The 27,435-nt window shown below is 39.6% G+C and overlaps 1 protein-coding gene across 3 annotated transcripts in view; it reads left to right on the top strand.

Annotated features, from left to right (window-relative positions):
- The window catches only part of Pggt1b (protein geranylgeranyltransferase type I subunit beta), a 74,793-nt gene that overhangs the window by 7,777 nt on the left and 39,581 nt on the right, over positions 1-27,435 (top strand). For 2 of the 3 annotated variants that reach the window (XM_003473182.5, XM_063230950.1), the window contains exon 2: positions 5,857-5,975. In XM_003473182.5, coding sequence (XP_003473230.1) covers positions 5,857-5,975 — 119 coding nt within the window. Of the gene's footprint in view, positions 1-5,856; positions 5,980-27,435 lie in introns of those variants that run through there. The other variant, XM_063230951.1, reaches the window with a different exon arrangement.

The following is a 27,435-nucleotide window of genomic DNA, read 5'->3' as shown; positions in this document are numbered from 1 at the left end:
GTTTTTCAATAGGATGAGATCCCAGCTGTTGATTTTTTGTGTGTGTGTGTGATAATGCCTGTGCAATCAAGGTTTTGTTCATAAATATTTTTCTTTTGAATGGTGAATTGAGACCATTTTATTTATGGTAATAACTGATGTGTATTGACTTATTCTTACATGTTATTTTCCTGTTGTTGCTTCCCCTTCTTTCCCCTCTGTTAAATTACTTACCTTGCCTGGTGCATTCATTGAGTTAGGATTCATAGAGTTGGAGTCTTTATTGTCTCTTTTTAGAATGTCCTTCAGAACATTTTGGTTTGGTAGTAATGAATCTCCTTATGTGTTCTTTATCATGGAATTATCTTATTTCTCTATCAGTTTTGAAAGATAGTTTTGTAGGGTAAGTCAGTCTGGGTTAGGAGTTGTTTTCTTTTTAGGCTTGAAATGCTTCAAGCTCTTCTTGACTTAAGGGTTTGTGTTGCAAAGTCTGCTATGATTCTGATGGGCTTTCCTTTGTAAGAAATTTGTTTCTTTTTCTCCACCAGCGTGTAATATTCTATTCTTAGGCAGATTTTCTGGAATCCTGACAATTATATGGCTTGGGGTAGATTTTTTTTTAACAGTGCTACTTGAAGTTACGTATGCTTCACTTGTGTATATGTCAAATACTTTTTCCTTGCTTGAGAAGTTTTCTGCCATTACTTCCAGGGTTTATGTGGTTTGTACTAACTCCTAATTTTTATTGACACCAATCAGACTTAAACTATTCTTTGTTGCATTGTCTAGGAACTATTGAGTTGGTTTCTTGTGTTCTCTTGTTTTTGTTTTTTGTACCAGGAATTGAACTCAGGACCTCATGCTCGCCAGTCAGGCACTATACCACTGAGCTATATCCTCAGCCCTCCCTTGTCATTTTAAAGAAATCTTTCTTTTCATGATCATCATGTTGTAGAGATGTGATATTCTGTCTTCACATTGGTTCATTCTTCCACTTACACTTGCAGTGAAATTTCTATATCTGTTTCATGAATTCTGTAGTTTCCTGTTTGAAGCATTCATGGTTTCCGTTATTGTCCTAGGCCCCTGTATTTTTTAAAATGTGTCTTTGATTCACTTGATAGAATTGTGGGGCGGTGGCTGAAAAGATAAAAGTATGAAATATAAATAACCTTTATTTTAAGAATGCAGGGAGAGACCTCCGACTCCCTGGGATGTGGCATTTCCCCGGGGTCGGCAATCTCTCCGATCTCTCCGTGGGACACGTGAAGTGGAGGCATACATATAGCTTAGGTTTGGGGTGGAGCCTGAGGGGGTATTAGGGATGCACAGGTAGCCCATTGGTATTCTTTTGGCACCAGAGGTAAATTCCTAGGGGTGGGGGAGATGGAGCTCCTTGGTTTTGCCTCTAAGGCTTTACGGGCTACAGTGTCCTGTCTGGGCCAAAATCCTTTCAACTAATCATGTCTTTTATCATGGTCTTTATCTCTGAGTTATCTGAAAATTTATTTCTGATTTGATTTTCCTAGAGCCTTGTCCATCTGCTTTGTTACTTCCGCTCTTCCATTTTAAATAGTCCAGTTAGGTTTCTAATCGTTCCTCCTTATTGCCCTTTAGGTTTGCCTTTGGTGAACTGGAAATCTGGTGTTGCTTCTCTGTCTTCTTATTTTCTTTCTTTTTTAATTTGTGCTTTGTTGCTTATAATTGTTTATAGTAGGTGTCTTTAATGGTATTTAGAATGGTAAGGAAATGACTAGTCAGAGATATCTTCTGATTGTAACTGACTTTTGGGTCTTGAGTCTGTTTTGGGATCCTAGCTCTTCAATCTATTGGGGTGAGAAATTGCTGCCTTTTGAACTAACCCCTGGTTCTTTGACAGTGATGTATTGCTTATGACTCTCAGGCAGTCTGTCTTTGCATAGAAGGAAGAACAAATAATTAAAACAGCTATATCACCTTGGGTAAAGTGGTACACTCTGTAATAACAATAGCGTTAAACAAACACTAGAAAATGACAAGCCGTGATACCTCTTAAAATGCACCTTTACCTTATGAACAGGGTTTATTTGTGGTTATGTAACCAAGTCTGAAACAAACCAGAAAACTGTGTGTAGTTAATATCCCCTCAATATGGAGATTTTACCCTCAGGGAGAAAATTTAAATGGGAGGCTGAGGAGAAAATTAGAAAACTAGAAGTGAAAGGGATTAGAAGCCAGGCTTGAAGACAAAGGAAGATAATGCAGGCTTTAGGAACTGATAAGGAAAACTGATGGAAAGAAAGAAGAAAGAAACAAGAACAGAACAAAACAACAACAAAAATTTTGAAACAGTTTTTTCACCTGTATAAAAAAAAATGAAAATTAAAAACTTAAAAAGCAGGGCTGGGGATTTAGCTCAGCGGCATAAGTACCTGCCTTGCAAGCAGGCAGTCGTGAGTTGGATCCCTGGTACCGATAAAAACGAAAAAGACAAAAAAAGAAAACAAAAAAAGACTTAAAAGCAAAGAAAGTAAAAAAAACAAGTGTTTTTTGACAAAAACCAGCAAGTTGTATCTCTGCTATTACTAGTTGACACAGGTGGCAGATAGAATTCAGATCTGTGTTGATTGATCCCAACAAGCCAACAATAGAATCACAGAAATGGTGAATAATCGCAGCACACTTGAGCCATTAGTTCCACTGAAATTCAGGTTGCTTCTGATTTATAGTTGTGAGGGTGGAACCTGAGTTTTTCAGCTTATAATACTGTTTAAGTGCTTCCTGCTGGCTTGAACATGGCTCCTTACCTGCTGGAACTCATCTGTGCTTCGCCCTAACACTTGGGGCCAATTAAGTAGAGTCAACTTGCAGCTTCTCTAAGTTCTAGTTTCCTTTGTTCCCTTTCCAAAATGGCTATTAGCCAATCAGCCTCTGCAGGGGTGAGGTTGGGGATCTGAACCCAAATAACTTAGCAGGCTCTGCAGTCTACAACATCCACTGCTCTGTTCTACTGATGAATGTCTCCATGGAGTCCTCTGTGGTCCTAGTAGTTGCTGCAGTGTTTCTGCAGGTCCAGGCCACCCTCCCACACCATAAGCAGGGGCTCAGGGTGGAAGTGCCTTAGTCACCTCCCTCTTCTACATTGTGATCCATCTCTTTGCTCTCCCTGCGGGCTCTAATTTCCATTTCAGATCCTTTCTGGGTTCCAGCAACCCACTTCCCTCCTCTTTCTCTTCTTCATGTTGCTGTATTCCAGCATCTGGAATCCAAAAATTGGTTAGCTGTATTTCTTTTGTTTTTCTTTGTACTGGGGATCGAACGCATGACCTTGCGCTTGCCAGGCAGGTACTTATGCCTCTGAGCTAAATCTCTAGCTGTATTTCTATTTCTTATTAAACTGCTTGCTTATTATAATTTTAGAACTCTACAGTATCATAGTCCCAACTGAAATCTGCATAGGCTTGCCATCCATTGTTAGAGGCACTTGCTGGTGTCAGTAAAAGAAGGCGGTATACCAGAAAAATGCAAAGCAAGTGATCCAAAATTGGGAATATAGTCATCTTTTATAAATAAATGTTCCAATAAATTCCATCAGGTCCTGACCTAGATACCTCATCTCCCAAATGGTTGTATGGCAGAGGTAAATAAAAACAGACAAATTGTATGATTTGGGGGGGGGGGCCTTCAGGAGGGTCAAAACCCTTTAATTAAGCTCAAGGGCTAAGACAAAGACTTCTCTGGACTGCCCCCTTTATTTATTAGGTCAAACAAGGGCCGGGGAAACTAAGGAAAGTGCAGGCAATGAGCAGGACCTTGGGAGTCACTTCAAGGATGTCTCCAAATAATGAATCAAGTCAATTTAGTAGCACTGTCTTATCATGAAGACATTGTAGGAGTGAGACTATAGGAGTAATTCCTGCAGCTGCAGTCTCTATCTACTTAATTAATGTGTGAGCCAACTGTCCACAGCTGTGGCCTTATATTGCCCTTTGAGTTATCTCTGGCCTCACAGGCCACTGCAGGCCTCAGCAGGACCAGTGATTCATAGAGGTTCACTTACTATGAATCAACTTTCGTCATCAGGCAAGGGGCTGAGGCCTAGGACACTCACAAATAAACATAGAAAGCCAATTAGTTAAATTTAAATCCTGCTCAGAGCCCTTTGTAGTGGTCTCCAACAGTATTCCCAAATTACCACTTGCGGCTGTAGCCTGGCAGTACTGTACTTACACGTATCATAGCCACATCACTAAATTCTTTTCCCATTACCAGACTGTTATTTGTCTTATTTTCGATTCTGTCAATCATGTTCTTAATCTTTTTTCTTTTAAATTAATTGATTTATTTTTATGGCTTAAACCTGGAAAATGAGGTCTTGTGGAAGTATTTAATTTACCCATCCGTGTGAGTAAACAGCTTTATTTAAGGTAGAAAATGTTACTTTCTATCCAAGAAGGAGGAGGAGAGTAGAAATACAAGGTTTACTTGCTTTAACTTTTAGACTGCAAACTCAAGAGACTTAATTCTGAAAAAGGCAGAGAGTAGACACATGTTATTTAAAAGAAGTATTAAAGGGGGCTAGGGATTTAGCTCAGCGGCATAAGCACCTGCCTTGCAAGCAGGCAGTCCTGAGTTCAATTCCTGGTACCGATAAAAAGGAAAAAGACCAATAAAAAAAGAAGTATTAAAGTAAAAATGACTTCATTGACCTAACTGGGGGTACGTCTGTTGGAAAGATCAACCCCGTATATGCGTGTGAGATAGGTTACTCAGCAGTTTATATCCCAATAACAAGCAGACATTAGAGTACCATTAACTCAGTATTACTGTCAGCCATGTAAAAAAGCCTAAAATTCCTATTTCTATGGCTTATTACTTAATTTTATCTGACTGTAAATATAATCATTCATTTTGTGGGTTATACCAAATCTGAAAACCATGTAAAGCTCTTCAGGAAAATTCGATGTAGTATGGAACATCTTTTATTTGTTAATTAATTCAGTAAATTTTTTAATACATCCCTCAGAGTAGACATTTTCTCACGACATATAATTGATTGATTTCAAATTTGGTGAGTGTTACAGAGTTTTTCTTCAAGATTCTAGAGAATGTTCTCCTAGGGCAAAAGGTTGCTGTATTAGTTAGCTTTACTGTTGCTGGGACAATTAACCTCACACCTACAACTTAAAGGAGGAGAGGTTTATTTGGCCCTGGTTTCAGAGGAGTCAGTCCATGAGTGCCAGGGTCCAAGGTAGGAACCTTGTGGCAGAAAGACCTGGCAAAGGAAAGATGCTTAGTTCGAGCCAGTAGGAAAGAGAGCGGGAAAGCAGTGCCAGAGAGGAAGGACCAGGGACCAGGGTCCTCCTTGATGCACCCAGACATACTGTATGCTTTACTAATCCTGCAGGACACCTCCAAGTCAGTGAAATCAACAAGGTTAATCATCTCATTCTACTCCTTGTTGAGTTGACATCCAATTGCATCTCCTTAAACCATTTCCAAATAAAGAAAATAGCAAGTTCATGATTTTACATGATATAAATATCCTGCATACAGTAAAAAAAATGCATAATTCCTCCTAAAATTCTTAAGAGTTCCAGTATTGCTCAAAAGTCCAAGGTAAAACATCCTTTGAGACTTAAGGCAAACTTTTAGTATTGAACCTCTGAAAGATTCAAAACACAAGTTACTTATTTAATCCCAATATGCAGTGGTACAAGATAAATATTCCCATTCCAAGAGAGAAATGGAGATAGAAAAGAATAGGATCAAGGTGGGAGTTTGTTTAAATTATTTTACAAATTATTGTAAAAGCAGAGTGTATTTACTACTATTCTGAGCAAAAAGGAGTTTGGTATTTAAGGTGACTTTTACTTTTTTTTTTTTTTTTTCTTTTAGGTTGACAATTGCATTTTTTGCGCTCTCTGGACTAGATATGTTGGACTCCTTAGATGTGGTGAACAAAGATGATATAATAGAATGGATTTACTCCCTGCAGGTTCTTCCCACAGAAGACAGTGAGTGAGTTTTTATCATTTTATTTTTAGTGTGACTGATTATATCTGGCATAACAAGTGTTGCATTAACAGATCTTAGAGTACATGTATATACTGTTGACATATTTTATTATGTTAAGATATTTGTGCTATTAAATTATTCTCCTTGTAATGTGGCACTCCTATTGTGTTTAGATACAACATTTTGAGTCTAACGTCAGTCTACTTAGAGAACAGTTTAGTGTTGTCTGGGATTATAGGTTCACAATTGTAGCATCATACTGTGTTGTATACTCTTAAAACTGATGACTACTTGTTGGTTATTTGTTTTCATTATTTTTGTATGATTAGTTCTATAGCATCCCATTCTGTCTTTCATTCACAGCTCTCTTTTTGTCTCTTTAGTAAAAATTCTGTGCCATCAAAAAATTTCATTTCAATCTCCTGTCATGTTTAATTAACGTTTTAATAGTTTAAGCTCGTATTCTAATGGCATTTTATACTTCTTAAAACTTAAATTTTTCATTAGCTGTAGTTTCAAAATACATAAATTAATAATCAACTAAACATACATGTTTTATAAACTGTTACTCTGCTAAGTGTGAAATACCTAACATAAATATCCATGTTAGAAATTCTAACCCTAAAGAAATCAAGCAGAGTTGGGGATGTAGCTCACTGGTAGAACATATCCTTAGCTTACGTGAGGCCCTGGATTTAATTTCCATCACCACCAAAAATTTTTTTTTAAAATGAGGCTAAGAGATCATGTAGTTTCTGTCAGTGCTTACAATCTACTTGCCTTATAAAAGTCAGTATTGATAAATTAATAAATTAGAGTGACCATGTATAAATCTTCATCTAATAAATTTTGGTGACTTAATAAGTAAAATGTTTATTTTAAAAGATGAAAGCTTTGTTTATTAACAGATGAACTTAGGTGTCATTTGTGGCTTTCTACTTTTAACTTTGTTGATTTTTTGTTGTTTGTTTGTTTGTTTTGGTGCCAGGGATCCAACTCACAACCTCACACTTGCCAGGTAGGCATTGTGCCACTGAGCTATATCCTTCACTGCCTTCTATGTTCTTAAAGCTTATAGTTTTGTCTTTGTATCATGTTTAAAAATCTGTACAGTTTTACAAATTCCTGTTAAATGATTAAGCATTTCAAACTACCTCTAACAGAATTTCATATGTATTTATCTAATAATTTTCCGTCAGCTATATAAAAATTTGGTCAGTAGCTTTAAAGTCTAACATATTGATGAGTAGGATATATTGAATTTTTCCTAAGAGTACTTGGCTAAACCTGGGAAAGGGTTTTGCGGTAAGTCATGACTTGTGACTCTCCATGTCTAGGAGCCCACAGCTAACGCAGGCCACACTCCAAGTCATTTACAAAATAGAAGTAGTTTAGGGTTGTCTCTTTTGGTCAGAACTTTTTTTAATGATGTTATGTGAAAATCTGGAATTTCTTTTAAACTTTAAGTGCTAGACAGATGTAGTATTATTACAGGTTCTACTTTTGTTTGGGTTTTTTTTTTTTTTTTTTGCTAAAAATATATGCTGTGATAAAATACTGCAGTTTCTTAAAGAAAAGTTTTACAGATAGGCAGTTCTGTACACTTAGCATACAGGAAAAAGTTCTGGTTGAAATATATCTAATACTATTTTGATAAAATGTTACCAATGTTCATTCTCCTGACATAAAATAACCTTTGTCTCTATAGAAAAATATAGTCCATAACATTATAGTGAGAGAACACATTCTATAGGTTAAGCTTCTAGCATATTATTTATTTGCTATTTTTTCTACTTTGCCTTTTTTTTATGTGTTCTACTTTCAAGAACTGTTCATTGGCTCCTTGATTGAGCTGTTCTTTAATGTTTTTACTTTCCTCTATCATTTATTGGTAAAATACATTTTAATAACTTTAATATTCATATTCTTCTTTGTCGATGTCCGCTCCCGGCCGGCAGGAAGGACACACGACAAAGTCTGGTAGTGGACAACCTTTTCTTTTTATTTTCCTTCTCCGTACAGCCTGCCCTGGGTTCTCCCAGCTGAAGCCTCCTCTGGTCCGCTCCCCGCGGCTCCTTTTGTGCTTCAGTCTGCCCCAAAGCCTCTACCGGTCCGCTCTCCGCGGCTCCTTTTGGGCTTCTACTTCCGGGCTTCTACCTGGCTTCTTCTTCCGCCCAGGGGTGGCACCGGTATATATACGGGTACAGTGTCCAATCATGTTAAAGTAAGCAAGGCAAGCTGATTGGCTAACATCATCAGTTGCCAGGCAGACTATATTGTTGAGCGGGTTGTTTACGCGGTAAGCAGGAAACTAACATATTCGATGGGAGGGGTAATCTACCTCAGGCTTTGCTCTTTACCACAGGCCGCACGTCCGCCGCGCAAGGCGAGCTATCACAGACGCGGCTCCCAACATCTCCCCCTATTTTATTTTTTATGAATGTGCGCATCGTAGCCCTTCCTGGACTGGGTGCAGAGGCTTATGCCCTATGTGTAGGCCCACCGTAGGTCCTTGGCTTAGACCCTGGTTGGCCATGCCATGGTCTGCCAAGGCCCTGAGGCCCTCGTCCTTTTTCTAGGGCCAGGCACAAACTGGACGGAACCTGGATGCACACAAGCTTGCACTCATTTCCTCTCCGTAAAGAAATCCCCTCGGAGAGAAATTTAGACCTGGGCAGCATCTAACAGTCCAGCGGCTTACGTGCAGGATGGGGTAGGGCCTGGCTTAGGTCGAGTCGTGCTGGGGAGGCACGCTCTTACCCGTCATTGACTCACCTACCCTGCTGTGTATTGTCACCTTATGGAGGAGAATGAGGGATGCCCGCCATATCTAGACTCGGTCGTGGGCCAATTGAGCAAGCCATGCATATGCCTGAGGATCTTCTTGTCCATTTCGGGCTACCGCTATTTCTATTCATCTTATTGGTTGGTCTGTGATGGATCTCCAGTAGGGCAGGTCTGATCTTCAGTCGAGGGCTTTGTTGCCCGTGTCAGTCTCTCCGGTATCCACAGTGGTTCTCGTCCCGGTTCCTGTGGGAAAACACAAACCGCGCCTCGGTTCCAGCTGACCACTGGATCCGGGCCCATCCATTGTCCTGTCAGGACATCTTTCCACTTCACCCACCCTTTATGGTTGGGGGAAGGGTTGCAGTGCTCCACAGCTGGGGAGCGATTATCATTATTTAAATTTAAAAAATTGTGTGTGAATAGTGCCATGGATAATCGTGCCTTTGGGGCCAGGCCTTGGCCTACTCCCCCTTTTTGTTTTTGTAAAATTTCTTTGAGGCTTCTATGAGCCCTCTCAATGATTCCTTGACCTTGGGGATTGTATGGGATACCATGTTTTAATTGAACCTCCATCATTTTGCAGAACTCATTGAAGGCTTTGCCTATATAGGCTGGTCCATTATCAGTTTTTAATATTTTTGGTTTGCCCCATGCGGCCCAAGCTGCCAGGCAATGATTGATCACATTAGACACTTTTTCACCTGTTTCTGCTGTTGCAAATATGACGTGAGAACAGGTGTCTGTGGAAACATGAACATATTTAAGAGTCCCAAACTCCTGTATATGTGTGATGTCCATCTGCCAAACATCACCAGGGATCAAACCTCGAGGGTTTACTCCCATCGGTATGGCAGGTTTGTATGTGGCACAGGAGTCACATAGTCGCACGATATCTCGTGCATCTGCTCTAGAAACATGGAAATGGTTTGCTAGTGTCCTGGCATTAACATGAAATTTATCATGGAAGGCACGGGCTCGCTCGATTGGTGTTAGTAAGGTAAAAATCCATAACGGGCGAGTGGCAGTGTCAGCAGCCGCATTCCCCTGTGCCATGGGCCCTGGCAGGGATGTATGTGCTCTTATGTGGGTGGTGAAGACCTTATGGTGTCTGTTCTGAAGCAATGTCTGGATAGACAGGAACAGTCCAGCCACTGTGGAAGTGGATCTAATTAAACTGGCAGTCTCAAGCACTTGCATAGCATTGACCACATATCTAGAATCGGAGACAATGTTAATGGCTTCTGAGAACCGTTCAAGAATCATTTTAACGATCTGCAGTTCTACCACCTGAGGCTGATCTGGTTTAAATTGTATGGTAACCGGGGGCTTGCCTAGGATCACATAGGCGCCTATCCCCGTCTTGGAGCCATCTGTGTATATTGTAGTTGCTGGGACTAATGGCTCAGAGGCAGTAACCTTTGGAAAAATTATAGGGTGCTGAGTGACAAATGACAAGATAGGGTCTTTAGGGTATTGATTGTTTATATCCCCATGGAAAACACATCTCAGAATGGCCCAGGTATCTATGCAGGCAGCCAGGGTCTTGATCTGGCTGGCGGTATAGGGTACTCGGATGGCTTGTGGTCCTGAGCCAAAATGTTGGACAGCTCTATCATGCGCTTCAAGGGCCAATGAAGCGACTGCCTCCGGGTAATGCTCTATGACTTTTGCAGGTGAGACCTTAGGGTGTATCCACAGTAATGGTCCTTTCTGCCAAATCACCGCTGTGGGCTGTAGACTAGTCTGTAGCAAACAGACATCAAAGGGTCGCCCTGGTTCAATTCTGTGTAAGGTAGCCCCACCTAAGGCTTTTTCCACTCTCTGTAAGGCAGCTCTTGCCTCAGGAGTGAGCCTCCTGTGGGAGGCTATATCTGGGTCTCCCTTCAGAAGGTCGAACAGGGGTTTGAGATCTGAATTTGGTATATGTAAATATGGCCTAATCCAATTAATGTCTCCCAATAGCTTTTGCATGTCATTTAGGGTCCTAACGCCATCCATCCTAATGGTGACCTTCTGTATAAGTCTGGAGGCGACACTGAGGTCCACACCTGCTGACCCAGGGGTGGCCCTTGTTGAAGGCTGCCACCCTGAGCTGTCCTGTCTCTGGGGCGGGGGCCCGCCTGTGAAGGGGGCCCCCTCTGGCCGTTTTTTGGCTCTCTAGCATCTCGTCCACAAATACGGTTGCCCTGAGCATCAAAGACCGACCTACACTCCTCAGCTTTGTGTGATCCCTTTTTGCATCGCCCACAAACATATGGTTCTTTATTCCTAGGGCGAGGCCTAGCATCTGCATTGTTTGGGCAATGACGTTTAATGTGTCCTGGCTCCCCGCAGGCAAAACACCCTTTAGCCTTACATTCCCCTTCTAACCCGCGAGGTCCCCTCTGCTGTACAGCCGCGGCCAGGAGAGCAGCCACTCCCGAGTTGGAGAGCGGCCCCCCTATCTCTCTGCATATCCTAATCCAGGCGTTGAGGTCCTTGTTCTTATGAGGAGCTATCGCTGCCTTGCACTCCTTTGTACATTGCTCAAAAATCAGCTGTCTTACCAGCGGTTGAGCCACTCCCGGATCAGGAAATATCTTATCGGCAGCATCTTGCATTCTGGCCACAAAGTCAACAAATGGCTCTGTGGTACCCTGAATTATTTTTGAAAGACACAAGGAGGCTGTTCCGGCACCACTTACCTGTTTCCAGGCGCGGAGCCCTATGGCATTGATTTGTTCATAGACAGCGCCGGGGAACTGGGTCTGGTCATCAGCGTGCCAACCTTCTCCCATAAGCATTTCCTTGTTCCACCCCCGGTTTCCCCGATTGGCGTTTCTCTCAGCCTGCTCTGCAGAGAACTCTGCGTACCAGGCTCGCCAATCCAGGTAACTGCCCGAGGGCAGACACGCCTTTGCCAGCTGAATCCAGTCCGCGGGGGTGAGGGGCCCAGAAGACAGATTCTCCAGCATGGCAATGGTGTAAGGCGCAGTCGGCCCAAAGGTTGTAACTGCATTTTTAAGTTCTCTAATCTGCTTTATCTCAAAAGGCTCCCATACATTGCGTCCCTGGCCCATAGCTACTTGTACAGGAAATATCCCGTAGGGGCCACTATCTATCCCAGGTGGATGTACCTCATGAGACAAGCGTCCCCCCTGCCAAAGCCGCCTGTAAAAATACCGACCCGCCGGCGGCGGAGCATAAGACAGCGGCCGTGATTGGGCGGAAAATGGGGGCCCGTGCATCACTTCCTGTTCTGGCGAAAGGGGAGGGAGCTCCCGGGCGGCCGCCTCGTGGCGAGGGATCGCCTCCCTCTCGCGCCGGGGAGCGCTCAGGAGCTCTCTACTCCTCCGCAGACCAGGTTGAGCAGAGCGCAATTCGCGGCGCAACACTGGAAAAGAACCCTGTGACTCCTTATCGAGCGACTTGGGCTCCTGACAGCTGGTCTCTTTGGCCTCCTTGCCATTCAACTTTCCCTCGTCCTCGGAGTCAGACGACTCCGAGGCTAGAGCCCCGTCCTCCTCCTTAGCATCCTTGTTCCCCTTGACGGACCCCTCTCGGGAGCTCCCTGACTGGGCCTGCTCAGATACCCTGCGTACTTTTGTAAGCTCTTGAGAGCTTTCTCCACAACCACCCTCGCTCTTAGTGTTGCTACCTAACATGTTTCCCATCTTTTAATATGTTACTCACCGCGTGAGGCCCAAGGAATCCGCCACTTACGCGTGAGCCTGAGGGGAGTCTAAAAGCCCTGTAGGTGCGCGCCACCCAGAGCCCAGGCTTATCCCCAACTCACCTGTCTCGCAGCTCTGTACTGGAGCGTTGTCCACTTCCACGTCTCGGGGGTGATCAGTCCCCGGGCGGGCCTCCAAATGTCGATGTCCGCTCCCGGCCGGCAGGAAGGACACACGACAAAGTCTGGTAGTGGACAACCTTTTCTTTTTATTTTCCTTCTCCGTACAGCCTGCCCTGGGTTCTCCCAGCTGAAGCCTCCTCTGGTCCGCTCCCCGCGGCTCCTTTTGTGCTTCAGTCTGCCCCAAAGCCTCTACCGGTCCGCTCTCCGCGGCTCCTTTTGGGCTTCTACTTCCGGGCTTCTACCTGGCTTCTTCTTCCGCCCAGGGGTGGCACCGGTATATATACGGGTACAGTGTCCAATCATGTTAAAGTAAGCAAGGCAAGCTGATTGGCTAACATCATCAGTTGCCAGGCAGACTATATTGTTGAGCGGGTTGTTTACGCGGTAAGCAGGAAACTAACATATTCGATGGGAGGGGTAATCTACCTCAGGCTTTGCTCTTTACCACAGGCCGCACGTCCGCCGCGCAAGGCGAGCTATCACAGACGCGGCTCCCAACACTTCTTAAAGCCTTTTTCCCATTATTTAATTTTTTTAAGAGTGTTATTATCTGTATCTATTATCTGAAGTTTCACATTATCCATGATTATTTGCTACCTCCTACCCACCAGAATGACTAAAAACGAAAAACATGGAAAATAAATATTGACAAGAACAAAGCAAACTGGAACTCTTGTATTGCTGAGATACTTTTCTATCTGCTTTGGAGAACTATTTAGCAGTATCTACTAAATGTACATTCTGAATATGTAGTTCTGCTCCTAGTGTATTCTCAACAGAAATGAAAACATGATTACCAAAGGGATAACACTGGAATAATCATAGCTGTATTTTTTCATGAGAGTTCGGAATCAGGAACTGTACAAAAATCCATCATTGATGTGATGAATAAATGAGCCAGAATATTCAGACAGTGGAATACTATGCAGTAATGGGAATAAAAGACATACAATTACATGCAGGTATTTGAATAAGTATCAGGAACATGTTTTGAGAGAAATATACAGTGTATCCTTTTTATAATACAAAATAGTTAAAGCCAGCCTTTGAGGCACATGCCTGTAATCCCAGCACTGGGGAAGCTGAGGAAGGAAGGAGGATCACTGTGAGTTCAAGACCAAAATGGGGGATAATAGTGGGTTCAAGGCCAACCTGAATACAAAGTGAGATTCCTGTTGCCCTCTCCCCTTAAATAGTGTAATCATGTCAGGGTTTGGAGTATAACTAGAAGTGGGAGGCTCTGGAAGTACTTACTGGTCAGGTATTTTTTAAGTGAGTACTGACTATACTTTTTTTGAAAAAGTTCATAAAGCTGTATAAGTTTGGTAAACATACTCTTGTTAGCTATATATACTTTGGTGAAAGCTTAAAAGTGTTTTGGAATTAAGAATTGCATTCCATCATATATATGAGATTCATCAGAATTCTCTTTCTTATTGTGCTATCAGTTCAGTGGACTTCGTTGGTTTGAAGTATACTAGTAATAATTTTTTTTGTCTTTGCTCCTTAAAATATTTTTTATTTCCATTTAAATTATAACCTTCTAGAGGGGAGAGGTATGTCTTCTCTTTTACTGCCTAAGACGTGTACTAATAATTGTTAGACTGTTAAGTCATCTAAACCTCTTGCAGATTTTTCTTCCCCATATTTTCACATGTAGTCTAGAGCATTATCTGGTTCCTCACATATTTTCTCATTCATAAAGCTATTGTAGACATAATATATCTTCTGCAATTCATCGTTCTAAATGTTAAATAAAACCTGAGTATCATAAAGAAAATAATTGATACATCTGACTGTTTAAAATTTTTATATGATTGAAGATAACAAAGTTATATTAGTGGGAAAGATTCAGCATGGCTGAATAGAGGAGGAGCCACATTGAAGCTACTCAGAGAAAATCAACTCACTAAAATACAGATAATTAGGGAAAAAAAGGCACTATATCCGGATAAAATCAATCTGAAATAGACTTTTAGATTAAACAATATAGATAACTTTATAAAATAGGGAAGGGGTTGAGGATATGGCTCAGCAGTATAACCCCTGCCTGGCAAACACGAGGTCCTGAGTTTGATTTGTGGCATCACAAAAAAAAAAAAAAAAAAAAAAAAAAGTAACCTGCAGATCTCCCAGTGTGACTGCTGCCTGAGAGGTTCCATTCGAGGATGTTGCCAACAAACGGATGGACTGCAGTGGGGTGACAAACTCTAGCCACACACGATAGATTTAGGATACAAGGTCCCTCACCTTTTTTTGCCTTCCTCCAGAGGATGCTGCAGCTTGGCAGCAAATTTCACATGAGGCCGGTGACCAGGAAGCTGCTCCTTCCCTGATGGGCCAGCAGTTGTTCTGTTTTGTTTTTTTAATGCATTGTAGGGGCTAACTGAAAAGCTAGGGACCACAGCAGCAGTGATGAAGCTGATGAGTGAAACAGCATGACCCCATCTGCCCTGCAACCGATGTAGTAAGAGAGGGAGGTGGATGTAGGATTAGTGAAGCAGACTTAGACCGCGATGGGGCAATGAGTGGAAGGTAAGCACTTCTGCTAGAGGAGAGAGAAATTGAACTGATCCCTGCTTCTGGCAGTGTGAGAAGAGAAGTGGGACAGAGAATGCTGTACAAGGCTTGGGTGGGGCCAACTGCAGTGGAACTTGAGAGCAGCCTCAGGCTGTCTCTGCGAGGGCTGTGTAGCAATGGGGTGAGTGACACAGACAGTGTAAGGAGATGTGGGCAAGTTGTGGAGGTGCATCGTACTCTGTCCCCAGCCCTGACATCCAGAGACCAAGATCAGCTGTGCACCCAGCATTGATCCTACTGCAGACTGGCAAGGTTACCTTAGCACACTTCCACAGATCTGTGGACACCAGAAGAGTTTTATTATTGTTTGTTCGTTTGTTCATTTCATTTTCATTTTTTTAGTACACTACCCCCTCCTTGGTGTGTGTTTTTTTGGTGTTGGTTTTGGCTTATATTGGTTGTTTTGAGTTTTCTGTTTTGGATTTTTTTGTTGTTGTTGGCCTTTTTCTCACTTTCCTCAGCTGTGTTTGTTGATTTTTTGATATGTGAATGAACATATTCTCCAGTGTGTCTGGTTCACTTCCATATTCTTTTGCTTTCTCCTTCATTCTTTCTTGCCCATCCTCAGTTTGCCAAAGCCTGTGTGATCATTGTCCTTCAGCTTTGCTTGTACTATATTTCTCTTCATTTATCTGTTTTGTCCCTTCTTAAATACCCACATACACACACAGGGTAAAATCACTCAACTAAGGGGAAAGTCATTGCATACAAGTTCCTTGGTTTATATTGGTTTTTCCTTGGTTTATATTGGATTTTGTTACATACTAACAGATTTTGTTCCTGTGATTAAGGTATAAAATTCATAGTTACCAAATTTATCAGTTTCTAGGCCATACTCAATGCTGTTGTTGTTGCTGATTGTACTGTTTTGTCATGTACCGGGATGCCGTGCCTGTTGTACTTGTTTCTTTCTTGTGTTACCATACTGTGACTATATAGGATCATAACTATCCACCATAGTCCAGAACTGAAGACTGGCTGCTGAGCCAAATAGAAAGCAGCCTCTCATCCTTAATAAATTGGAGAGGTGGGATAGACACAGAGACTAAGAACCAGTTATACATATAAGACATCCCTGGGGAATAGACATTTATTAAGGAAGCCTCAATACTAAGATAAAGCTATCTGCTGTAAAAAATTTAGAAGCATCAATGCAGAAAACAAATTAAATGAAGAAATAGAAAATGACAAGACACAAAAGCAAAATGAAACCCCAGAATTCCATCCCATCCCTGGGACAAAAAGCAGAAATTCAAAGTCACTCACCTGAATTTTCTGAAATGGTAGCAGTAGAAGTAAAAAAAAGAGATGAATGAGGTTATAGAGAAAATCAGAACTGAAATACTCTCTCATACATAAAAAGAGATGCCAATCAAAATGAAGAACTTGCTCAGTGAATCTAAAGTAGACACACTAAAAAACATAGAGGAGTTTAGAAAAATGACAAAAACCATGGATGGCCAGCATAGGAAAGACATGAAATCGGTGAAACAGATTCAAATAGATATCCAGCAGATAAGAAATTGCACTGAAAATATATGCAGGCACTTGAACCAAGATGAGGATAGAATAGCAGATCTAGCAGATGGGATTGTGATTAGTTATCAGTAAAAAAAAGATTTCTTAAAAGTAGCAGGAGACCACATAAAGACAGTCTCAACAACTGCAAAATGATGCAAACAAGATCAGTATAAGATTAATTGGAGTCACTAAAAAAAGCAGGAGACGGTAAAAACGAAACAAAAAAACTAAAAAACGATTTATAGAAATAGTGGCAGAAAACTTCCCAAGCTTGGAAAAAGAATTTGACATACAAATAAGTATGGCTTATGGAACTCCAGTGAGCCATAAACAAAATAAATCTACATCAAGGCATGTAATAGTTAAAGATTATCAAAATTCAGCAGAGAAACAGAATAATAAAAGCTGTTAGAGAAAAGAAACAAATTACCAGTGAAAGAGAGCTGAATTAGAGCAGACTTCCCAACACAGACCCTAAAGTCAGGAGAGCATGGAATGAAATATTTCAAGTCCTGAAAGAAAACAGCCCCCAAACTAGGTTGATGTACCCTGAAAAATATCTTTCAAAATCAATGGAAAAATAAGATCTTTCCATGACAGCAGCTGAAGAAATTCGTGACCACCAAACCAACTCTACAACATTCTGAAGGATATTTTAGAAAGTAATAGCAAAGACCAAAATTCCAAGAACACCAGTAGAAAAAAGGCACCAGGCAAGGCAGTCAGTCAAACAGAAAAAAAGAAAGGGAACCAGCAGCCGGAAAATAACATGATAAGGCTAAGACAATACATGTCAGTTATAACCAGTGTAAATGGTCTCACTTTACAATAAAAAGAAACAGACTGGCAGAACACGTCAAGAAACAGGATCCAACAATATAGTGCATACAAAAAACATGTCACTCAAGAATTCATAGAGTGGAGTCAGAGGATAGAAAATAATACTCAATGTGACAAAAAAAAACCCAAAAGAAGAGGCAGCCATTCTATTTGTAAACAAAGTGAATTTCAAACCAAGTCTAATCACAGACAAAGAAGGTCACTGCATACTTGCTAACAGAAAACTCTAGGGGTGAGAGATAATAGTTATTAATATATATGCACCAAATACCTGCACACTCAACCATATAAAATAAATATTAATGGACATGAAAAATCAAATAAGCACTAACACAATTGTAATGGAGGACTTCAATGCCCCACTGCCACAAATAGATCTACCAGACAAAAACGGAACAAAACAAATGGACTTAGTGAATATCTATAGAGTGTTTTGCCCCATAACATCAGAATACACAATTTCCTCAGCTGTACATAGATAGTTCTCCAAAACAGACCACATATTAACTCATAGAACATGCTTAAGTAAATGCAAAGTAATTGAAATTATCCCATGTCAGACTGTAATGCAATGAAATTGGAAATCAGTGACAAGAAACCACAAATAGTCATAAATATATGAAGGTTAAACAATACTCTTCTAGGCAATCAGTGAGGAATCACAGAGGAAATAGAGAAGAAATTAAACAGTGTCTATGATCAATTGATAATGCTGATACAACATACCAGAACTTACGGGATGCACTGGAAGCATTCCTAGAAGGAAAATTTATAGCAATAAAGAAAACAGAATGAGCTCAAATAAATGAGCTAATATTAAACATCAAACTTCTAGAAAAGAGAAGACCAAGTCAAGTCTAATCTGTCTAATGAACATGACATACAAATCCTCAATAAGATATTGGCAAGCAGAATGCTACAAATCATGAAAAGTATATACCATGACCAAGTAGGATTCATAGCAAAGATGCAGGGATGGATCATCATACATAAATCAATAAATATAATACAACAGATTAACAGAACCAAGGACAAAAATCATATTATTATCTTAATAGATGCAGAAAAAGCACTTCACAAAATCCAACATTCATTCATGGTAAAATACCTACAAAAAATTGGAATGGATGGTCTTTATTTCAATATCATAAAAGCCATCTACAACAAACCAACAGCCAGCATCATACTAACTGGTCAAAGCTGTAAGCTTTCTCTCTAAATCAGAGACAAGAATGTCCACTATCCCTATTCCTAGTCAGTATACTTCTGGAAACATTAGCTGTAGCAATTAGATAAGAGAAGAGGAATCAGGATAGGAAAGGAAGACAAGTCTTCATTTAATAAATTCCTTAATAAATGTCTATTCCCCAGGGATGTCTTTATTTGCAGGTGTTATGATACTCTATGATAAAGACCCAAATTTTTTACCTAAAGATTTCTGGATTTAATAACGAGATTCAGTTGCATAGCTAGATATAAAGTCAACAGTCAAAAATCAATACCATTCCAGTATACAAATAAGAAATTCACTAAAAGAGAAGATAGGGAAACCACACCTTTCACAGTAGCATACAAAAAATAAAAAAGTATTTAGGGAGCAGTTTAACAAAGCAAATAAAAGATATTTACATTGAAAACTATAGTACTCTGAAAAAGATCAAAGAGGATCTCAGAAAATGGAAGGTTATTTGTTGTTCTTGGGTAGAGAGAACAAATATAGTGCATATAGCCCTACTTCTGAAAGTTTTACACAGTTTTAATGCAATCATGATCAGAACACCAATAGCATATCTCACAGAATTAGAGAAGACAATCCTAAAATTTGTCTGGAACCACAGGAGGCATAGAATAGCAAAAAGAATTCTGGGCAACAAAGCCAAGGCAAGAAGCATCACAATCCTTGACTTAAAATTATGCTACAAAGTTACTGTGGTAAAAACAGCATGGTATTGACAAAAAAGGAAAACACACCCAAGATCAGTGGAACAGACTAAAAGATACAGTAACAACTCCAATATACTTAGCCACAATATTTTCAATAAAGGTTCCAAACACCTAGAAGTAAGATAGCCTCTTTATTAAATGGTGCTGGGAATCTTTAGCTACTATTCTCAGACAAAACTAATTTGTGGAATATATAAAGAATTCAAAAAAAATCAGACCCCCCCCAAATTTAATGACCCCATTCAAAAATGGGTATTGGTAGGCACTTCTCAGAAGAAGTACAACAGCAAGTAAATATATGAAAAGATATTCAACATCACTGATTATTCAAGATACACAAAGAGACACTGAGATTTTGTCTCCAGGAACAATGGCTATTATCAAGAAACCAACCAATAACAAATACTGGCAAGGATGTCGGGGAGTGGGGGGAGAACTTTCCTCCACTCTGTGGAGGTATAGACCAGTACAACACTGTGGAAGGCAGTGTGGACATTCCTCAAACAGCTAAAACTGAATGCTCTATTTTGATCCAGCTATTCCCCTTCTTGGCATTTCCCAAAAGAATTAAAAACATCATGCCACAATGATATGTGTTCACCCAGGTTTATTGTGGCACAGTTTATAATAGCTAAATCTCAGAAACAGCCCAAATGCCCCTCACTTGAATGAATAAAGAAGATGCAGCGTTTTTTCTTTCATGGTGGAGAACTACTCAGCCATAAAGAAGGATAAATTTGTGAAATTTTTAGATAAGTGAAATAACTAAAAGGTAAGTCAATGAAAGATAAAGTGTTTTGAGACCGTACTCTTACATGAAACAAATGGAACACATATGTGTAAATACCACATTGTTTCTCTGATCGAGAAACTGAAATGTAAGTAAGGATACCAAAATGTTTACTGGATATTGTGAAACAGGAAAAAAATGATCAAGTGGATTACACAACTAGAGTAGACGTAAACGGGGAGAAAGAAAGGGGGGAAAAAAGTAGGAAGAAATGGAAACAAGGCTTTTGTAGATGGGGAGACGAGGTGGGTTGAAGGGATTTTGGGGAAATGGGTAAAGAAAAGTTAAGATATATTATGTTCCCGTACAAATTCCCTCTGATTAATGTGATCATCATGTATATCTAGAATGCATTTAGAAGGCCCCCCCCCTCCCCAGTTTAAAACCGAGGGTGTTGGTGAGACTCAAAAATGCATAGAAATAAAAGACACTACCCTGGGGGAGTGAAAGGGGAAGAGTGGTCTTAAAAAAGACAGCAGAAGATACTGTTAATAGTGTGTCAGAAATTAAAACCCGTATTACTCGCACTGCTCTGCTTAGATAGAATTTATTCTGTCCCAGTTTGTGTACATGCACTAGATCTGAGGGCACAGACAGCCATCCCCAAAATATCAGGATATAGCACAATAATCATCTTTAATTTCCTATTAGCTTAATCTGGAGCCCAGAGTAACTTACATTGTTTTATCATGACTGATCTTAGTTAGGTCTGGTTTGTTTGATTGCTGTTTGTTATCAACAGATTTTATTCAAAGCTGTTATGATTGATAGTATCAAGTCTGAGAGTATAGGCAACTACAATGAAAATGATGAGATTCACTACGATACCCATTCTGGTTTGATTGCTATCGGTTTTTGCAGGTTTACACTATCTACAAAGTCATGTTTCTATCAATACTGTTATGTACTCATATATTCAATTATACTATGTCTGATGATGTAGCCAATTCTATTGAAGATAACAAGAGACAACACAGTAACCATGGTAGAACTCCTTGTACAGCGGTTTTATATGTCTTTTTTGTTTTATGTGTTTATAGGAATATGTTTTATTTTGTCCTGCTTTGTTTTGTTTCTCCCTCTAACATAGAAAGAATAGAAATACATGTTAAGACTCATGTATGCATAGAACCTATAAACAGTTTACGAGAACTGATCTTATGACACATGATGAAATAAACAAATACTTCGAAGAAAAAAAAAGACACTACAGTACCCAGTGCTGATCCCAGAGTATCATGATGTGAAATCCAGCTATACTATTATTCTTTGTTGAGAGTGATTTTAGCCTGCTTTGGTTTGTTTAATCTCAGCATAAATGAAGATATGGATAACTGCATGTATGTTTAAGTGTATAGGATTGATAACCATATTACTAAGTTTTTGTTGGATAGTTGAACAGAACTGTTTACAGTCTTGCTATTTGAATTCCCACTTTATATGCTCCACTTTTGTATTTTGAACAACTATTTGTAAGAGGACAATATGTAAACATCAACTAGCGATTTCTTACTGTTTTTTTTCTTTGAAAGTATATATTATTTCTACCCATTTTGTGTTTTCTTTAGTTTTTCTTTAAATAAAATTTAAAAAAAAAGAAAATGCATTAATAAGAGACTTACAAAAAAGTTATATTGATGATAGACTTGGACAGAATTGTGATTGTGTGAATAATGAACAATATTAATATACAGACTGTGAGTTCTTAAAAAATTAAGAGAAAAAAACACAACACTCTTTAGAAAATTTTAAAAATTTATGAAAAAGATAGTTTAAAAAAAGAAGTGGAGATGGCCACTACATGAAAAAGAGATTAATTTTGCTAGGAATTGGGATTGCAAGTGAAACAATGTTACATTATTTTTTACTTAATAACACTGATTTAGCTGTTTATAGCAGCACAATTTGTAATAGCCAGATCTTGGAAACAACCTAACTGTCCGTGGACTGAGGAATGAATATAAAGATGTGATATTTTGTACAATGGAGTACTACTCAGCCATAAAGAATGATAAACTGGAGGCTTTTATAGATAAATGGATGCAACTTGAGACCATACTCATAAGTGAAATAAATAAGATTCACATGGGTAAACATCATATTGTCTCACTAGTGTAAGACGTTGAAAGAAACAATATATGTATATGCATGTATATGGATATTAAAAAAGATAGTTAAAATAGTTGCACTACTGATTTCTCTGAGTTCATTAAAGAGAAATATTTGTGTTGGCATTGTTTGGACAGCTGTAAGTGGATGTCTTGTGCTCTGAGTGAATAATTTGAGGATGATATTGTGCAATGTATGTACCACTGTTGCCCTCTGATTGATATGTTTTGAATGTTATTTTTTCTCTTTGAAATAAAATGGATTTTGGAGAAAAAAACAAATAAAACATGTTCTCTTATACTCTCCAGAGCAGAGAATCACTGTAAACACTTGGATTTTGAATTTCTGTGCTCTAGAGATTGTGAGAGAAAGATTTTTATTGTTTTAAATCAACAAATTTGTGGTTACTTTGCTTAACTGCAGGAAGCTTTTAGAGCGAGCATCCCCAAACCCTGGGAGTTAGGAACTCACCCACACAGCAAGGGATGAATGTTGGAAAAGGGCGGAACTTCTGCTTTATTTCCAGCCCTTCTCGCCACTGCCTCCTGCAGATTCGCAGTGTTGTCAGGTCCTCACAGGAGCAGAAGCCCTCCTGTGAACTCAGTATACAAGGGGTCCAGGTTGCAGCTCCGTAAGACAGGCTGAGGCCTACTGTTCCTAGGTGAGAATGCTTGTGTTAGCAAGCAGTGGCAGATACAGATTAGCATTGGCAGTGAGCATGGATTGAGAGCCAGTTGCCTGCACACTCATGTGAGAACTCTGCCAGTGAGCAGCCGCTGACTAGCTGCGTCCGGTGGCAGGCTTTACGCTGACAAGTGAGTGGATGTGCGGTGCTTCAGTTGTACCGTTATATCCCAGAGCAGGCTGTAAGTCGGAATGGAGTGCTTATTTTGGTCCACATGTGACCTCCCTGCTGTTTTATTTACCTCTTTTATCTACCTTTTCCCCATGCAGTGCAGTTGTGTTAGTCACAGTTGCAGAAAGCCTATAATTAACCCTCAACAAAATGAGTAAAAAATAAATGTCACTTCTTCAAAAATGGGGAAGATCCAATGATGAGACAACAGACTAACAACAAAAATAAATTTGCATTTAACAGAATACACCAAAAGTCCTACTTAAATTATGGGTCCTTTGCAAGAGGTGATTCACATTCTTTCTATAAGTCCACTTTGTATCATATGTAAAACTGCTTCACCACATGGAGACTGCCCACTTTGTATTAAAAGATAAGCCTCTGGAGTTTTTCAAAAGACAAAAACTGGAACGTGGAAGAGCAGAGTGATTATTGAAGGCCACCATTTCCTCAGATGTGTCTGTACTGAGACCATCATCTGTCTGAGACCAGACATTGGCAAAGCAGTTGATTCTGCCCACTGTTTAGAAGGTTTGTCGGGAACTTGTAGGAGAGGCTGCAGTTCAAAAGATGTCACCTGTTCCTCTTGTGGCTAGCACCAGAACTAGATGAACTGATGAAATAGCAAAGGATGTTAAGGCACAGATGTTAGGTAGGATTAGTGAGTCACCATAGGTCACAATCCAGGTTGATGAGTCTTCTGATTTAGCAAGGCAGCAATGCTTTATTTTGTGTAATGTATTTTTTAGGAGGATGTTCCCAAGGATATATGTATTTTTGTTGTCAGCCAGTGCTATAGAACTATGGAAAAGTTAACTTCTATGAGTCCAGCCCTGGTGCCAGTAAGAGCTGCTGCACTAGAAGAATATTTGTGTGATGTTTGTTACAGTAACAAATTAGAAGCAAAATAAATGTTTATCAAAAGTAAAACAGTTAAACTATGATTTAGCAAATAATATTTTACAGTATTAAAGTAATTGAGATAGCCCTATGTGAACTCATGGGAAATTCTATCTGCCGTACAGGATTAAATGTTGAATTAGGAACATATACAGAGAATTGGGCATCAAGGCGTGCACCTCTTATCCCAGCTACTCGCCAGACTGAGGCAGGATTGGATCCAGAGGTTCAAGGCCAGCCTAGATAATATATCAAGACCCTGTCTCAGTAATACACACTGATGTGTTAATAGATAATGAGTATACTATACATGTGTAGGAAAACTCCGAGAGGCTACATAGAAAATCTTCGTGGAAGATGGGAGCAGAGATAGGAGATAACAGGAAAAGATAATTTTAAATTTTTTAGATATTTATATTGTTTGAATGTGTATGATAAATATTTATGTAATTCTTTAAATTAGAAAAGGCCTTAGCTTGACCTCTCTTTAAAACATAATATAAACAAAAAACAAAATATAAACAGTAAAAACTAAAATTAACATGTAATTATATATAAATATTATTTTGCTAATGACAGACATATTAATATCTTCTCACTTTCCAATTCCTGCTGAATAAATCATCAGATTTGTTCTTCACCTTATCCTTAAAATGAAACATAGAGGCAAGATGATTAAGAGACACCTGCCTCAGGACTCATACAGATGGTAAAGAAAGTTGTGATGAAATGCCAGGATCTGCCTCCAAGTCCCAGTGCTACTCTACTGTGTAAGTATATAGGTCCCTAGGGTAAGCTGTCACGTGTGGCATTTAGGGACATGGTGAATATTTAATCAGAATTATCCCTGGCCTGCAGTTAGCTAACATTATAAAGACCCGAGTGGCATTGTTGTAATTAAGTGTGTTGTTAAATCATTGGAGCATTGAGTCCTCTTCCTCCTCCTTGAGGATGTATTTAGGAAGCACAGGGTCAGACTGGGAATTGTGGTTGCCTGCTCTGATCACTAATGAGAATATTATAGTCCATCATTTTACACATAAGACATTGAGGTCAAGAGGTGTTAATACTTGTTCACAGTAATACAGCTAGTTATTGTTAGAGCCAACACTGGAATGAAGTTTTCTGCTTTTTAGTCCTGTGATATTTTTCTTACATGATACTGATTTGATACAACAGGTGCTGCTTATCATGTATGTTTTTTCTGAGATACAGGTTTTGTCATGATAACTGAAGTTCTTATGGTGTTAAAGGAAAATAAATTTGATACCTTTTTCTAAGTAAATTTCATAAAGTACTAGGATTAGGCATTTGAAGATGAAAAGATTGTATATTAGAAATTAATGATTTTAAGTTTTGTACATTTTTCAAATGCCTCATTTTTAAATAATAGGCTTAAATGTAGTAAATAAGATTTCATGTGATTGCTCGGGCATGCTGCACATTTTTAAAAATTACAGCTCAGTTTTTGAACCATCAGAAGTTTTTGCAGAAGCAGTCCCCCAGTGTTTGTTTATGTTCTCCACCCATTCTTAATCATTTCTGGTGAGACATTGTACAGACCTTTGACAGTACAGATGCAATTCTAAATTCTCAATGTGTTATTTTGTTGGTGGAAATACATTTAAAATCTCCAATCTCTATGCCATTTGCTTTTTTTAATTGACCCACCTGATTTAAAAACTACTCTTTGAAATTTAAAAAAAAAAAAAAACGACTGCATTTGTTTGTTTATGCCATGGAGGAAGCTTTTGTTAGTGTCCTTTCCCATTACTGTAGTATCCAAGTCAGTGTCCTAAGAGCACAGACAGTTGCAGAAGCTCTTCATTGGAGTGGTGAGCTTTGAAACTATGGATGAGAGTCCAGGAACCAGGTAAGGAATGGCAAAGACTCTTGAACCACTGTGGCAGAGGTGGACACAGTTATGAGTGGGTGGGCACATGTGGTGGCCAGTGAAGCTTTTTTCAAAGGATCCTCAAAGACCAGATGCCACTAACTGAAAAAGGCCTTTGTTGGGGACATTGGAGAAACACTGAGGAACATCACCTCTGAGGTTATTTTGAACAGTCTAGGAAAATAGAAGTGATTGGAATTGTGACTGACAGTTAGTGGCCTTTGACTCAATGGGTAAGATTGTTATCCAAAAATACCGTATGGCACAACTATGAAGAAAGGAGAGCCCGGTCAAAGGAGGAGGTGGCTAGGGCTTCTCTAGCCAAAAGAATGGAAACATTTGTACCTTTGGCACCTAGGAAAGTGGCAGTGACAGTTTTAGTCATGGAAGAGGTCGCGATGGCTCTGGCAGTTTCCTTAGTGGTGGTGGATATGGTGGGAATGGCTACAGTCAGTGTGGTAACAAAACCATTCTGGAGGTGGTGGAGACTGATGATTTTGACAGTTACAATGATCAGTTTTCAGATTTGGACCAGTGAAGGGAGGAAACTGTGGTGGAGCCCAGCACTTTGCCACATTTTTAAACCAGGGTGGCTGTGGTATTTCCATCAGCAGCAGTAGCTGTGGCAGTGGCAGGTTTTAATTACTGTCAGGACACAAAGCTCAGCAGGGGAGGAGAGCCAGAGAAATGACAGGGAAGTTACAGGTGACAGCAGTCCTATGAATTTGGCCAAGCACAGGCACAGCAGGATATGGCTGCAACAAAGATGTGTTTTAGGCAGTACTTGTATCTGGGCAAAACCCTAAGGACTGTATCGGTGACTGGCCATAAAACAAATTGTTTAGTTTCTATTCTGTGGAAAGTGCAATGCATTCCAATAAAGGATATCAGTGTGGACTTTTTCTTTTTCCACCCCTGTGTTGATTGTTGAATGTCACAGTTGGATGTGATGCTGAATAATTGTGCCTTTAAAAAAAACCAAATATGTCAAAAACATAGCTATAGAGTTTTTGATTACCTTGTATGGGTTGGTCTTAACAACCTTAAATGAGTTGGATAAGCCTTGTATTTCCTGAGACTGTAAAGAATTATTTCTAAATTTATGGAATACAAATGTCCATTTTAAAATAAAATCATCTCTTAACCTCACTTGCATTTTTCTTGTTTAATGCAGAAACCTAACTTGTAAAATGGAGTTGTTAAAGTTAAAACATGATCAGATCAGGTTTTGAATTATATTTAAGCAGTATGACTACCATTAAGAATGTAGTGATATATCAACTCAAAAGTTATCTCTTATTAGAGAACATGAATAAAATTTTAAATTTATCTTTAGTTCGTTCATAATACATTTATCCCTTTACATAGAGGGAATATACTATTTCTTATGAAAAGTAACTCCC

Source organism: Cavia porcellus, unplaced genomic scaffold, assembly GCF_034190915.1.
Source record: "Cavia porcellus strain 051 isolate PalLab524CR breed Dunkin Hartley unplaced genomic scaffold, mCavPor4.1 scaffold_19, whole genome shotgun sequence".
Lineage (NCBI taxonomy): Eukaryota > Metazoa > Chordata > Mammalia > Rodentia > Caviidae > Cavia > Cavia porcellus.
Note: the sequence above shows the minus strand (reverse complement) of the source record. Positions and strands in the feature narration are given on the sequence as shown.